Below are 16,370 nucleotides of genomic sequence, written 5' to 3'. Positions count from 1 at the left end.
TAAGTTCTCAAAGAAACTCAGGAAATCACTGAAGGGGCCTGTTTGTACCACGGGTGGTGGTAATAATGAACTAGCAGAGCTGGTCCTGCCTATACACAGACTATGCAGGGACAGAATAATTTCTATATAAATGCTGTTTAAGTATCAGGTAGGACTAAAATAATGTGTGGAGTCCCTCAAGGTTCTATTCTGGGACCGTTGCTGTTCCTTATATATATTAATGACCTTCCTGCTGTATCTTCCACCTTACTTCCCATACTATTTGCTGATGACACCAATGTGATCTTGACAAATAAAAATCTTAATTCCCTTATCTCCGTTAATAAAAACAAGAAATACTACAAAGATGAAACAAAAATTATAATCAATGGAACAGAAAGGTTACTTACACAAAATTTAGGAGTACTGATTGATGAGAGATTAAGCTGGAAAGAGCACATCAACCTGGTATGTGGTAGAGTTACCAGACACACTTGGTGTCATCAGGAAAATTTGTGACCTGGTTAATCAGAAATGTGTACTTACTTTATATTATAGCTTGATTTATCCACACCTGATATACTGCAACATTGTTTGGGCCAGTACATATGCCTCTAACCTCCATAGTATTTGTCTAGTTCAGAAAAGATTTGTTAGAACTAGCACATTTTCAAAACAACTAGATCCTTCTGCTCCCCTTTTCCAAAAACTCAAGATAATGACAATTTTTCAGATTAATATATACCAAATATGCATTGTTATCTTTAAGTATATGTATATTCCAAATTCCATTGCTAAACCTTTCAGTGAATATTCCCAAGTCAACTCACAATTACATAAGTACAATACTAGACAATTGAACCTACAGTATTTTCAATGTAGTCTGAATTCATTCTGTTTTGATTTATACATCACTGCACCACGCAGGCAAGTGCTGAATTGAGTTTTGCGCATGTGCGACTCACATCAGGTAGGGACCCACATCGGGTAATGACAGTCCGTTCACTGCTTTCACACTGTTTACAGCCATGAAGACCTATAGCTAGAAGTTTGCTAGCATAGTGAGACTTTTGATACGCAGGTCAAAATGCTATGTTATATTTAGCTTCAACTCTGGTCACTGTAGTTTTGTAAAATCAACCTAAAGAGCTAACTCTTACAGATTGATACACAGCTAAATAGATTTACTTTAATGATCCCAAATTAGGAAAATCTTGACTAAGAGCAGCAAGCATTGCACAGGAAAAGAAAATACACAGTAAATCAACACTAGAAGATAATATGTCTAGACGACGAGTTGTCATATCGGCAGGAGGTGGAAGATCTGATGGACTGGTGGACCAATGCGTTTATTTTCTCAGGAGAATGAGGCAGGCTGGCCTCATCACCTCAGTGCTGGCAGCTTTCTATAAGTTCTTCCTTCTCCATCACCACTTGGTATGGAAACTGCTCTGCTGCCGATAGGAAGGCGCTGCAGAGGGTGATGAAAATTGCCCAGAAGATCACCTGCAGCAGTCTTCCATCCATTGAGGACATCTACATCAGGAGGTGCAGGAGCTGTGCGGCCTGCATCATGGGGGACCCAACCCACCTGGCCCATGGACTGTTTGCACCTCTCCCCTCGGGTAAGAGGCTGCAGAGCATGAAGGCCAGAACTACTAGGCTCAGGCGCAGCTTCTACCCTGAGGCTGTCAGACTGATGAACTCCATACATCACTGAATGCACTTTCATCCTCCTCCTGCCTTGCCTTACATACCTAATACAACATTTTTAAGCGTTCCGTTTTTTAATCTACTGCACTGGTTATTTATTATACATTATTGTTGTTTTATTTTTATTTTTTTAGCCTGAGTCTGTGATTTATTTATTATAGCTTATTTTTTTAGACTTACTCATTGTACTGTACACTGCTGGACCTGAGTACAAATTTCGTTCCATGTGCAAATTGAATAAAGAAAAAAAATAATTCAATAAAAAATATATTTAGCCTATCCTGTATGTATGATACAGTACAAACATAGGATTAATTCCTATATACAGTGGACAATTGTGCAGTTGTTGAGTAGCAGTATAATACAGTATAGTAGGAATGTTTTTGTGCTTGCATGTTGTTCTTCAGATGATGGTTTATATTATATTTGTTTTTGCTTCAGTTAAAAATCAAGCCCTGGTGACCCAAAACTTCTTGGACCTCTTTCAGGTGGTTCCACTGAAGAGCTTTTGAGAACACCATGCTAACACCATGAGCATACCAATCATACCATGTCGCCCCTACCAAAATCCGCAACTGCGCGAATATATATGGTGTCAAGGTCATAAAGGGACCATAAAATAAAAGGACTTGTAAAGCTGTTGATGATTAACCAGGAAGTTTTGTGAGTTAACAGTTTGTCGCCCATTTACAATGTTCTTTGGACGTTTGATTGTAAGGAAACAGTGTTTGCTTCTGGACCCGCTGGGTTTATACAAGCTCAACATGTCTAACAGGTCACAGTCACATAAAATGTGATGGACTGTAAATGTGTCTGAGAAGAGAACAAGTTGCACCAGTGACCTAACTTTTTCCTGAGGTATTGGGAAGATGCTGCATACATTTGGTAGTTTGGTGACTCATTAAGAGCCGAAATAGGAGGAGGATTGAAGGAGGTGGTTCTTTGACGTAACCATAGTTCTTTACCAAGAATTGTACAAGTGGGTGAAGATCCTTGCTTGTCTTCCTCCCAGTTTTACTATTCTGAATTTAACGTCTCATTGCAAATATCAGAAGAAGTGTGAGTGTGGTAAAATATATTGTTGCCTTAAAGATTCAAATGAAATGAATCCATTTCCATTTAGACATTGCCTTGGGAGAAAATATGATAAAGATTATTGTATTAATGAAATATTATATGTATGATATGCTTCACCTTCTATGTACTAAAAAAACGGAAAATTAAGAAGTTGAAAATTAAAATGAGTTTGTAAAATTAATCAGATCAAGTCAATTGAAACTTATTTTTCAACTGAAAAAACAAACAAACAAAACACTTTCAATTTGTTTCCCCAAATGACTGCAGATTAAAGACAAAGTATAAAACCTTCTTTTTATATTTTTAATTATTCACAAAAAATACTAATGTATTTTTAATGTCTGATAACCTTTTACTACATTTTTGTCACATTTGTCTTGCATGTATATTTGTACAAAAGTGCCTTTTACCAAATGTATCAAATATGGTTCATGTCATTACACATACATTTGCAGTATACTATTACCTTAAATTTTATACAGTACACAGTATATAAAGTGTGGTCCAATGAGAGCAGTTCACTCTCTGTTCTATGGCCACCCTTTGTACACAGGACAGTAATGAGGAAGCCATATAGCGGCCGTTAGAAAAAAAAAAGTCCCGGATAAAGTTCCTTGTGATTGAAGCCAAACATTTAAAGGCATTTTCCACTTTTTTTTTTTTTTTTTACACCAAACTCTGTTTTTCAGATCTGGTAAAACAATGAGTTTACCGTAACTGTAAAAGAGACTAGATATATTATTCCCCTAGAAGTGGTTTATAAATGAATTCAAAAACATATATTGTAACATCAAAGCTATTTTGTTTTAAATTATCGGCCTGTACAAAACGATATGACAAGCTGGTAACTTCCACTGACTTACTGTTCTCTGGATAACGCATACCTGTGTGTCTTCACAGAGCTCTCTATGTCTACACAAGAAGTCCCGTCTCATCCTTCAGGTAAGATCCAAATCAGGTTTCTGTGAGATTAAACAGAGCATCAAACTAACCTTTCGGTGAAGGAGCTAAACCCACTGAACCAGCAACCCAAGAGAGTAAATGAATATATTTAAAGAAGATAAACACCTTCCAGTCACAGTGGATAGAGACTGGAGTAATGAAAAACGTTTTAAATGAAAATGCACACTGTTTAAGGTACTCATTAATCCTTCCAAACCACTCCGTTTCAGTGTAGCAGTTTTTTTGAAACCTTACTGTTTTTTCCATTATTTTGTCATCAATTTTATTAATACCATCCTGTCATAGGATTAATATATTTTGTGTGTTTCTGTTTTAAGTTTTTGCTCACCATGTGCGGAGACACCTGTGCCAAAACAGTGGAGGATTGGAGACCTGAAAATGCAAACTGGGTGAGAATTCAGTTTTGTTTTGACTGAAAGAGAGTAACAGCAGGTTGACATACACCTTTACATTTACACTAGCTATGTTTTCATCCATTCATAAGCATCACAAAACAAAACGCTTTCTGGTATGCACAAAAGCACAGTCCATATGAGGACTTGCTTCACAACAAAAATGTCCCTCTATTATGCTTGTACCTGGTCTAAATGCATGCTGGGATAGGTGTCAGACCAACTAATCCCTGATCAGGAATGAACAGATAAATGGATAGTATAATGTTAAAAGACATATTACTTTTCAAGATGCTCTGTAAAATATTTGTGCTGTTCTTTTTCAGACTGAAATATGCTCAGCCAAGCACACAGAAAGGGTAAGATATTCAAATGAGATTACATATTATTTTGCTGTGTAAAATGTTTTTAGAAACCATTTATTTAAATAATGGATCTTAGGCATCTCACTTTGGCAACATTGTAGCAATTCAATGGAGCGTTTTCTTCAAAGTTTTCTGCATTGCGTAATTATTAAATTTAATTAGTGATTTTGTGTCTGAGAAATAATGCATCTGTGAAATTTCCCTTTTGGTAAAAACAGACATTGGACTGGAGGGACATTACAATTAACATACAGTATGTTATTGCTGCGTGAATCGATATCCAAGAAAGGCTACTTAACACCCAACAGATGATATGATCATTTAAGAGTGCTGCTGCTCTATTTACAAGGGTCTATTATTAGATGTAAAAGGGTGCAAAGTGACATCAAGTAGTGAGTTAACCATGTCAGCTGAGACAACTTTACTTTTATGTAATGTACCATGGCCTGGCTCCATCCAAAGTTAACAAATTGTATTTACCATCACCTCTAAAACGTAATAATTAACACATTATATGTTTGTTTAATCTGCTCATCAACTGAAGTGTGAAAGCAGCTGTTATGCACAATATATTGAGGCACGGTATACTGATTATAGTTGAGGGAAAAAAACTGCTGAAAATTGCAATAATAAAACTTAAATGCTGTAAGATCTGTGGATGAATCCATAATCTGTTTGTTTTCCTCAGACGTACTGATGTGAACTCAGTGACAAACTGGAATGCTCCTCTGGTCTGGGAGGAAACCTTTGATCCAGTGGTCATTGATGCAATCTATAAGAAAATGGACCCAAGAGTTGCTGTGGTGGTGTTTGCAGTTGGCAAGTACGTACACAACATATTCTGACCATAGGAGGGTGAGGTTGTCCTGACCCTCTGCTTCGAGTTGAAATCTTGCAAACCTAAAAAATGTAGTGCTACTTTACATAAATACTGCATGTCATAATCTATATTGTATTATTTGTGTTTTACTGTGTTGTGTTTCACTTACTGAAAATCTTTCCCTCCATCTGTACAGATACACCCGTTTCCTTAAGGGTTTCCTGGAGTCAGGTGAAAATTACTTTCTTGTTGGCTTCAGGGTCACTTACTACATATTCACAGACAACGAAGACAATGTTCCCAAAGTGAGTTACTCTTCATTGTTACAAATTAAAGTTGTTTTGTGTGTGGGATTGCTACACAACTGAATATATAACCATTAACTGTAAATGCTACAAAACAATGTTTCTACACTGTTCATACTACAGCGAGTACAGAACAGGGATTGTTTATTTGAGTTCCTGTCTTTTTTAAAGTTTTATAACTCTATAACGAAATGGTGCAACAACAGCCCCTGTGAGCTGGGTTGTGGGGAAACACACATTATGACATCTGATTATTTGGTTCTTATGCTACTAACTTTTCTTAGTCTAGCCTAGTTTCCAGACTCCATTGCAATAGTGCACACTGTGTATGCACCTCGGCTGGGCCAGTTATGCAATGAAGTTTGAACTGCTGCTCTATTTATGACTGCATCTGTACCTATATTTATTTACTGTATTTATTACTGCCATTTTTATATTGTTTTGGATTGTATTTTTTTTACCCTTTTGTGTATTTTATGTGTCTCATTGTTTGCTGGTTTATGTTTATTGTCTGTTTTTATGCGCTATTAGCCACAGAGATCACAGATTTGTTGTACTGCTGCAATGACTATATAGGCATTGAACTGAAATTAATTGAAACAGTGATTGTTGGGGTCTCAGGATCTAAATAACTGTCATCAAACAGAAAACAGTAGTATTTAGGAGTATGTCTATATTTATACTATTTATATTTTTTAATATATTAAGTAAGTGGTAAAGATATCTTCTATGTAATAGAGACATGTTCTAAGTTTCATTTTTTCCTAGGTCCAGTGTTTTAGATTATTCTTCTCTGACTTTGGTGTTCTCCAATTCACACAGTGTTTTTGCATTTTGCATTTGTATGGCAAAATATCACCTCTACAAACCAGAAGCCATACAAAAAAAATGTAAATTGTATTTAAAAGTATTATATGATATTGAAAGTAAAAGAGTGAATTGTTTAAGCAGACTACAGATTCTAGATGTTTACACCATCTAGTGGACAGATGGGGTAATAAATAAAAATTGACCATTCATTATCTCAAAAAATTTCATGTGACGACTGACGAGTCTTAAAGATTCAGATGAACAGTGTGTTTCCAAACTTGCACATTATGAACAGTCATCCTCCATATTATTATGTACATTAAATCCTGTTTTAACTGAATATGGCAAGAAATTATTGAAACGTATTTTCCAGATGACTTATGTACTGTAATTGACTGTTACTAGAATACACTATTTGTAATTCATTTTTTAAATGTTTTATCTGGCTGGTCAGATCGAACTGGGTGAGGGCCGCAAGATCTCAGTCATCACTGTCCCTAGTGCCAAACGTTGGCAGGATGTAGTACTTGGTAGGATGAAATGGACTACCATCACCATTGACAAACAGGTAACAAAACATACCATACACAAAATGACAGCTGATGCTTTAAAGACTTTGCTGCTGGATTTTTACTGTTTAGTCAAATTACTAAAAAAGACTAATGAACAGTCAGCCAGTCTTAGAAATAAACATGATGTGGTAATTGTTTATGGTCCGTGTTGTTTAATCACACATCTTTTAAACATTTTAGTCTCCCCATAATACATTTATTCTGACATCTCATCTTTCAGATCCGTAATGAGGCAGATTATCTTTTTATGATGGACATTGATAGTGTCTTCCACAATCGCTTTGGGGCTGAGTCGCTCAGCCAGCTGTCTGCTGTGCTTCACCGTGGCTACTACAAGGTTTTACTCTTTTTTCTATTCATCTAAAATTAATGTATGTCATATCTTACAAATAATGTAATGTGATGGGGTGGGGTGGGGTGGGGGGGTTGTTACATTGTATGTTTTCATCTGTTCACCTATAATATGTGTTATTCTGTTTTTTCAACTATTCTGTGATTGTTTCTAAGTCAATATTCGTTTTAATTCCATACTTTTTCGAATGTTTATTTTCCTCAGGCTACACATAGAGATAAGTTTCCATATGAGCGTCGGCCCGCATCCAAGGCTTACATTCCTGCCGGTGAAGGAGACTACTATTACACTGCCGCTGTCTGGGGTGGTTATCTGGAGGAAATGTACAAGCTAGTCAAGTAACCAAAACCTAATTATCTTTTAAGTTACATTCACTAGTTTTCTAATTAAGTGGAAAGGCATAATAAACATTGGAAAAAATAAAAACAATACAATTTTACCAAGTTTTGTTACTTGTTACATTATTATGTTGTCTCATTTCCACTTGTTTTATTTGGTCAGATATTGTTACGTGCAGTCAGAGGAGGATGCCAAGAATAAGATTGAAGCTGTGTGGCAGGAAGAGAGTCACCTCAACAAGTAAAGTATCACAATTCATTCACAAGTGTTCAAAGTTTTCCACACCAGTTTGTGTCTCTGTTGTTATACAGTATGTTTTTGTTTGTACTATCATTAATATAAGGTTTGAAGAGAACCCAATCATCACTTTCTGTGTATTTACAGTCTTTCGCTGCCAGTATTGTTTCTTTAAAATGCCTTAATTGATTAGCTGTTAAGATTTAACATTTACATCTCTTCTACAGTATACACCTCAACATGTCGGCCTGTCTCTCTGTCATGCAGGTACCTGCTGTACAACAAACCAACCAAGGTGCTGTCTCCAGAGTACCTGTGGTCAGACTATGATCAGATACCGTCAGACATCAAAGTCGTCAGAATCTCCCAGCTGGTCAAGAATTATGCAGAAGTGCGACCCAATGGTGGACAGTGATGTCAAATCAATAATACTCAGGATATTGTGTGTTGTATTCCATTAGCTGGAAATGTCTGAAAACAGATTAAAACAGACTGACTCCTCAAAAGCAGAAGTGTGATGTCACTGTATACATCCAGGTAGCCGTTATTACACTAGTCAGTAACTCAACAAAGACATTTAATGTTCTTCTTAAAAGGTCCAAAGTTCAAAATCAGTAGGCAGGCACAGCTTTATATTGTTAAAATTTTTACTTTGAATTCAAACACATACATCATTGTATTTACTCTCATTTATTGTAGTTACGTACATTATTTAAATGGAAAATGGGTAATAATGTGCAGGTTGATGGGTTGATGTATCTGATATGCAATGTCAGATTGCATCAGATGTCTTTTATGGGGTGGAAATGTTTCCAATATAACTCAGTTGCTGATCATTCTGGGTAAATTTCACTTCCACATATTTAAATGGACTGGTTCTAAATCAAGGCATCATAAGGTTTTGAAAAGATCTGTGGCTAAACCAAGCTCATCTGTGGTTTAATGTATTTCTCTGTTTTTTTCTTTAACAGTTTCTCATACACACTCAAATGTTAAAATGGTATTTTCGACTGAACACTATTAAAATGACCAGAGGCTATGATTAGTGCACTGCTCACTGTTTTCTTTGTTTTAGTTTGATAAATAATGTAGGTTAATGCCAATACTTTTCGGTTTGTTTGTCATATTTTGGGAAGCAAATCAAACTACCTAACAAAGTTTGCTAAGGAGACATAGTGCTGAGATGGCAGAAACAATTTCACAGACAATATCCAAACCTGAACAAATGAAACAAAGACACCTGAATGGAGAGATATGACTATGACTAGAGTAGAGATATAAATAGTTAGGAGAAAAATATGTTGTTGTTTGTGAACTGACTCATTAACAGGACTGGTAGGAAAGACATTTAGGTGTATCTGAGAAACTAGAAAGTTCACCTCCATCAAAAACACACTGTTAAGTCTTAAAACACAATACCAATAGTGAAACTCCTGTCTGCCTGTCTCTAGACCTAACTGTCCAATCAGATGGTAGCCTACAATAAAATGCTTCTTTAATGATTTACTTTAAAGATAAGAAAGGCTGTGAGTCACTGAGTGAGAATGACTTCAATGGCAGATAGTGCTGCTACTCTGTGTATTTCTCATCACTCATATTCATGTACTCCAGCACCTCTCTTTGTTCACTCTGGGCACCTTTTCTTCGCAGCTGTGCTTTACAGCCTTAATCTTATCAAATAGTTAGGGCTGTTAGCATTAATGCAAATTAATTGTAATGGCAGAAAATGTTTTTAACGCGTGATTGACATGTGCATGTTGGGTTTGACCTTTGTCCCAGACCATAGTTTGGGAGATAAGGAAGCGATGCAGCAGTAACATTTTGAAAAACAAGCAGATATGGATCATACAGAAAAGGGTCTTATGAAGGGTCTTCTCTGTGCACATGGGCCAGTTTTCCTCCACAGTGGCCCCTCTGACCTGCGGGGTCCCCCAGGGGTCAGTACTGGGCCCTCTATTCTTTTTCCGTTTATATGCTACCCCTAGGTTCAATTTTTAGGAAGCATTGTATTCCTTTTCACTGCTTTGCTGATGATGTGCAGGTGTATCTGCCATTAAAGGTCCCTAGCAAATATTCTCTTCAGGCCATGCTTAACTGCATGAGTGACATTAAAACATGGATGGATTTAAACTTCTTAAAATTAAATGAAAACAAAACAGAGGTTGTCCTGTTCGGTCACCCTGACCTGGTTCAGGTCCTTGCCATCTCCCTTGGCCCACTAGCACCTTACATCCCACGCCAGAAATCTTGGTGTGATTATTGATGGTGCTTTTAAGTCTAGCTTTTTTCAGCTGAGGCTTCTAGCCAAAGTTAAATCCTATCTAAGCCAGAAAGATCTTGAAATCCAAGTTATAGCTTTTATTACATCTTGCTTAGATTATTGCAACTCCCTGTATATCGGCATTGACCAGTCAGAGTTTCACCTCCTGCAGCTTGTTCAGAATGCAGCAGCTCATCTCCAAATTGGGACAAAGAAAAGCGAGCACATAACTCTGGTGCTCTCTTCACTTCACTGGCTTCCGGTTAGGTACAGGATTGATCTTAAGATTCTTTTACTGTAGATACCTGTCCAAACTTATTAAATTGCATCAGCCCTCCAGAGCCCTTAGGTCAGCTAATCAGGTGGTCTTGGACGTTCCTTGATCCTTCCTAAAAACTAGAGGAGATCGAGCCTTCACAGCTGCGGCTCCCACTCTGTGGAACACATTAGTGCTTACTGTGCGGACTGCAAAGAGCCTCTCCACTTTAAAACACTGCTTAAAACGCACCTGTTCACCTTGGCCTTTGGCGGAGTATGCCCGCTTTATTGGGTCTTTTATCTGTTATTCTGGGTATTTTATCTGTTATATTTCTCTGTATTATTGTTTTGTTTTTATTGTTTTTTGCTGACATTGACATTGGCATTGACATTAGGCAAGGCAAATTCAGCTTCAATGCCCTACCAGATGTTCTATTCACAAGACCAAAGTTATTTGCATTTATTGTTGATGTGAACTGTATGACAGCATGGGTTTGTTTGGCCAAAATGAAGGCTGAATTAATGTTTCCTTCCAGCATTGCTTAGAAACTCCTGCACCAAAGACCTGAAAGAGTGGAAGCGTTTCAAAAGCAGCTGCTTTCACATCTGAAATACATAAGCAGGGAAATTCACAAGGCCAATAATGCCCTATTGCAAAAATAAATAGTATTACAATTGGGATATGGACAATTTAGGCTGGTAAATAAATTAGGCTAATCAGAGCAGATTGGCATTGTATCCAGATAAAGGATGTAGAGAGGTAAATTTCTGTTCAATTCATGTCATCTGTGACATCTCTAAATCAACCAGAATTAAAACAAAAGCCGAACAAAGCTGAATATATCCGGCTACCTTATACTGAACTGAGGGGCTGTATTAGATAAATAAGGAGTTTTTAAAAACTGAAGTCATCCTATTTAAAATGTCATAAGTAATGTAACTATTTCAATTACTTAATCAAAGTAATGTAAGTGATTACATTTGATTAGTAGGAAAGTCCACCAAAATCTAAGGTCAGGTGTTTTTCATGATACTGACATGATGTATAAGGGAGATCATTTCTTATAAAGCAAGATTTATGTCTCATTTGAAAGTTTGAAAATGTATTCATTAGTTCATATAGATTTTGGAATATTATATTTTATGAAAACGTCAATAGTCTGGCATGAGTTTAATTGGTAGTGTGACAATTTTAGCCAATGTGTGTTTCAAATAAGGTCCATTTTTATTTACAAAATATAAAAAATATATTGTTTTCAAAGAATTAAAAACAGCAAAATATGTATTCCGTATCATGTTAAATATATTAAAAAAGGAGGGAAAATCTCTCCTGAGCAAAATCAAGGTCTCACTTCAGATGTAACCCCCTTTGTAATCATCAACATTTTTACAGTAACTGTAATTTAATTACATTTTTTCTCAGTAACTGTAACGGAATACAGTTACATGTATTTTGTAATTAAATTACGTAACACCGTTACTGATTATAATATTAATGTATCCCATTGGGGAACCACTGCTCTACATTCTTCTTATCACCTTTTTAACACACGACTGTCTGAGGTCACGCCCCGTATTTGCGACAGTGTCGTAAAGCTTGAATGTTGTGGTTTTCGTTCGTCCTCTGAGTTAAGCTCCCAGTCTGTCGCCCTTCAACACTAAAGTGGTGCTCCTCTCCGCCAAAAACAGACACCCCAGTAACCTACCGTTTAACCATGGCAGGGCCCCTCGCAAGGAAAGCTGCAGATTACCTGCGAAGCAAAGATTTCAGGGATTATTTGATGAGGTGTGTATCAGAAACATGTTCTATTAGCAGCATGCTAATGTAGCAGCTGGTTGGATGTCGAGTATAGGTTACAGCTAACGTTAGCTAATGTTAAACAACTGACTGGGTGTACTATCTTCGTGTGTTTAATCTATGTTTTAATCAGATATCATGACCATTTGATATCATTTGTGTGTCATTGTGTGTTGCATTGGCATCGTTTTTAAATTTTTAACTGTCAAGGACAATGGGCTTCTCTGTGTGTATGAGAAGTTACAGTAGACTCTTGTTTTTCTTTTTCTAACTAAACCTACCGATGACAAATGTCATTTGGGTTACAGTTATAGTCAAGTGGGTTGTAGCTTGTGAGAAACTCTAATAGGGTATCAAGGGAACATAGATTTAGCTTGCTGTAACAGGATAGAATTTATTGTGTGTTATGTACAATGTTAAATCTGGATTCAGGGCTAAGAGCAAGTGAGAACTACTTGTCATGTCAAGACATTAGTTAATCTGTGCATGTTATCCTGGTTGTGTGTGCACATTTGCAACATATTTCTTTTCTGAAATGTAGAGTAAAGGCTAGTGACATAGTGATGCAAGAGATCATCTCTGTTTACTTTGCCATGGGCAAAATGCTTATCTTTTGCTTATCTATTTTTTGTTACCTCTGAGAAATACAGTACAGAATTACACTCATTTGTTAGATCTGTTTGAGGCACTCATTTTGATGGCTTTATTACCATCTCTCTTTTAGAAATCTCAATCTGTTATTATTGGCTAAAATGTTATTGTGCTTATTATAACCTAGTTTAGTGATGTGCAGGCAAAGCTGTGTTACCCTCTGTGGATCCTGGCTTCAAAATGTACCACTTCTGTCAAAAACAGACTTGTGACCTATTTGATGTGATAGCCACTGTATGTGACCTTGCTTGTATCAGTATGACTAATCTGTATTTACATTCTTTTCTCTTGTATGTGACCCTCGAAATTAAAAAACAAACAAAATTCAACAGCACGGTAAGTCCTTATCCCATCTATCTGTCAGTACATCTGCTTCTAGGCCTTTTAGACTTTTTAAAAAATGTGTGCTGTATACAGTATCTCACAGAAGTGAGTACACCCCTCACATTTTTGCAAATATTTCATTATATCTTTTCATGGGGCAACACTATAGAAATGAAACTTTGATACAATTTAACAGTAAATCCATAAGCTATACAAGCTGTACATGCATATCAAAGTTTCATTTCTATAGTGTTGTCCCATGAAAAGATATAATAAAATATTTGCAAAAAAGTGAGGGGTGTACTCACTTTTGTGAGATACTGTAGTTGTAGTTATTACTTTGACACATATGTGTGTAGGTGTATGTTTTTTTTTTTAAATCTTTCCCGTCATGTTTTGAACCTATGTATTTTTTACATCAGTACTTGTTATAATTGGTTTCAGATTTTAGCAGGTTTAATATTATACAGGTCTGTTATACTCTACAATCAGCATAACATAAATGTCCAAACTTTATTTTGTCACTTTTTTGTCTGTGTTTCCAGCATTTCTGGGGTCCTGTAGCAAACTGGGGTCTTCCTATTGCTGCCATCGCAGACATGAAGAAGAGTCCTGAGATTATTAGTGGCAGGATGACCTTCGGTAAGACACACAGACACCTGTACTGATAAACCCAGATGTAACCATCCTTTTCTAGTTTATGTCACTAGTGTAAGAGTTATAATTTACACTTCCAGTCTCATGGTTAAATAGAAATAAGATCTACTGTAAAGGAGACTACGGCTGCAATTCTTTAAATATTTCCTGTGACTGGACACCTTCTAGGTCACATTCTGAATAAGAGAACTTTAACTTTAGCCATAAATGAGCCTTGAAGGAACAGAACACCTGAAAGAAGAGTTTTCTTAAAAACGCCTGTGCCGTATTAGACCTGCAGCTGTGGAAATGGGAATTAATTTCTGATTTGAAATTGTGATTTGCTCAGAAATTTCCTTACTACCCTAAAATGTTTTTTTAAATCTCTAATGTATATAATAATACGTAATATCCAAATGGAATCTTTTCTTTGTGGCCAATGAGACCTGTTTATTGTTCAGGCTTCATTAGTAGTAGAAAGTGTCCACCAATAAATGTTTTACAAGAAGACAGTGCTGCAATAAACTTTTGGCTATTCATTTGCTTCCTCTCCTCAGCTCTGTGCTGTTACTCATTGCTCTTCATGCGGTTCGCATACAAGGTGCAACCACGCAACTGGCTTCTGTTTGCTTGCCATTGCACCAATGAGACGGCACAGCTAATTCAGGGAAGTCGCCTCATCAAATACAAGTAAGACATATTCTATAGTCTGTTTTTATTTCATATGTCCAGATTATTAGAGTTTGTTTTCAGTTATTTTCATCTTAGAACTCATTTTAGCACTATTACTATAGAAGTAGAGATATACAGAGAATAACATTATAAGGAGATCTATGTTGTAATCTTTTAGATTGAGGTCATGTTATGAAGTGACACACACTGACTGTTTCTATATCATTTCAGCATGGAGAAGAAGGCGTCATCATCTTAGTGGCAAAGTGAAGCAGAAGCAGGACGTTCACCATGCTGCTAGGAGACAGTCACCTAAACCTCAACATCTAAACATCTAAACATCTTCTCTTATCATTGAAACTGTGGTACTTGCACCATTTTATAACCTGAAGTTATCAAGACTTACCTCCTCAGAGTTTTAATCACTTTTTACAACACATGGAAAAAAGCAGATGCTTTCCTCCAAGAATTAAGGTCAACTGCTGGATTTATTTTTAGACTTTGTGCAACATCCAACAAGACACACAAATACAATTTGGGTGATGTACACTCAGCTAACCAGCCTAACTGTTAGATGCCTTGCACATTAGATCCAGTGTCTGTTTCACATGTTCAAACTAGGCTGGAGCAATCATGATTCATTCATTATACATCTAATTTTAGTTCAGCATCATTAATATTTTCATTACTCTCACCTTCTTAGTAATTTAAATATGAACGATATTTCAGAGAGAACTGAGTATCACTGGCTAAACAGAGTGAACACAGAGAGGATTGGTTGTCTGTTTGTTGTGCCCTGGAGACATTACACTGGAAAATGAATATGGAATGTGATTGAGAATCTAATTTGGAATTGAGTAGCAAAGAATAATTATGTAAACAAATGTTTAAATTATACAAATTAACTTTTATGTGATCAGGCTGCCCACACTGTAAAGCTGTATAATTAGGTTACAAGCTGAGTTATAATCCTGCATGACTGGGTGAGTCTGTGATGACCAAAACATGTATTGTGTGTTATTGTCATGTGTCATTCAAATTAATTTATTCTCATAATGTAACGCACATTCATTTTTCCCTGATTAATGATCTGATTCTTTGGTTTTGTTTGAATAAACGGGCTATAACCAACTTGAACTCAATTCAGTGAGTGATTTTGTTTTTGTTAAGGTTTTTTGTTGTTTTGTTGTTTAGCTTGAGGTTATTGTTTGCACCTGCAGTTTACATATGTTTGTTGTTTCTCTCACATCCTGCTCCATGGACATCGTTGAGAGTCAGGTTACCACTGCTCTTTATTTACACTCAACACTCTGCAACCTAATTCTCTTGTTAATTCAACCATAAACATTAAGCACACATTTTCCACAAAGTCAGAAAGTAGAAATGATGACGTTGAAGGTTATTTCATGTTATACAGTATATCTCATGTTATATGTATAAACTCCAGTTTTTGAGCTTTTAAGCGTAAACTATTGGTGATAACATTTGTTTATTTCACCAACACCTGCACACCTAACATCAACATTGTCAAAACCAGTGACGCAGCTTCAGATCCTTTGCTGTAAAAGCGGTAATATAATAAAGTAGAGGTACTCCATTAAATAAGAATTCTGCATTCTGATTCTTACATGTGTGTAAGTATTATCAGCGCACATAGTGTTAAAACTAAAAATGTTTATTAGACTGAATAAATCCTTTGAGAATGTTACATATTATTACAGATGCAGTAACTTGGAGAAGCGTTTTCTTGTTTTAGTTGGATTGGTTTAATCAATAACAAATGTGTCATATCTTATAAACTGATCATACTTTAAAAACAATCTAAATCTGCAAAGTAAATAAATCTG

General features: G+C 36.2%; 2 protein-coding genes across 2 annotated transcripts; both read left to right on the top strand.

Moving 5' to 3' along the window:
* The first annotated feature begins 1,462 nt into the window (after positions 1-1,462).
* LOC128357557 (globoside alpha-1,3-N-acetylgalactosaminyltransferase 1-like) lies at positions 1,463-8,339 on the top strand. Its single transcript, XM_053317956.1, has 10 exons — positions 1,463-1,669; positions 3,670-3,767; positions 4,451-4,483; positions 5,178-5,312; positions 5,506-5,614; positions 6,879-6,992; positions 7,217-7,333; positions 7,553-7,686; positions 7,850-7,927; positions 8,192-8,339. Exons 1-10 carry the CDS (start codon positions 1,463-1,465, stop codon positions 8,337-8,339), a joined length of 1,173 nt encoding a protein of 390 aa, XP_053173931.1.
* Positions 8,340-12,052: 3,713 nt separating this feature from the next.
* On the top strand, positions 12,053-15,660 carry mpc1 (mitochondrial pyruvate carrier 1). The gene is made up of 4 exons (XM_053316831.1): positions 12,053-12,232; positions 13,761-13,857; positions 14,409-14,541; positions 14,755-15,660. Exons 1-4 carry the CDS (start codon positions 12,158-12,160, stop codon positions 14,780-14,782), a joined length of 333 nt encoding a protein of 110 aa, XP_053172806.1. The 5' UTR covers positions 12,053-12,157; the 3' UTR covers positions 14,783-15,660.
* The last annotated feature ends 710 nt before the right edge of the window (positions 15,661-16,370 follow it).

Source organism: Scomber japonicus, chromosome 1 (genome assembly GCF_027409825.1).
Source record: "Scomber japonicus isolate fScoJap1 chromosome 1, fScoJap1.pri, whole genome shotgun sequence".
NCBI lineage: Eukaryota > Metazoa > Chordata > Actinopteri > Scombriformes > Scombridae > Scomber > Scomber japonicus.
This window is presented reverse-complemented; position numbering and strand designations above follow the sequence as displayed.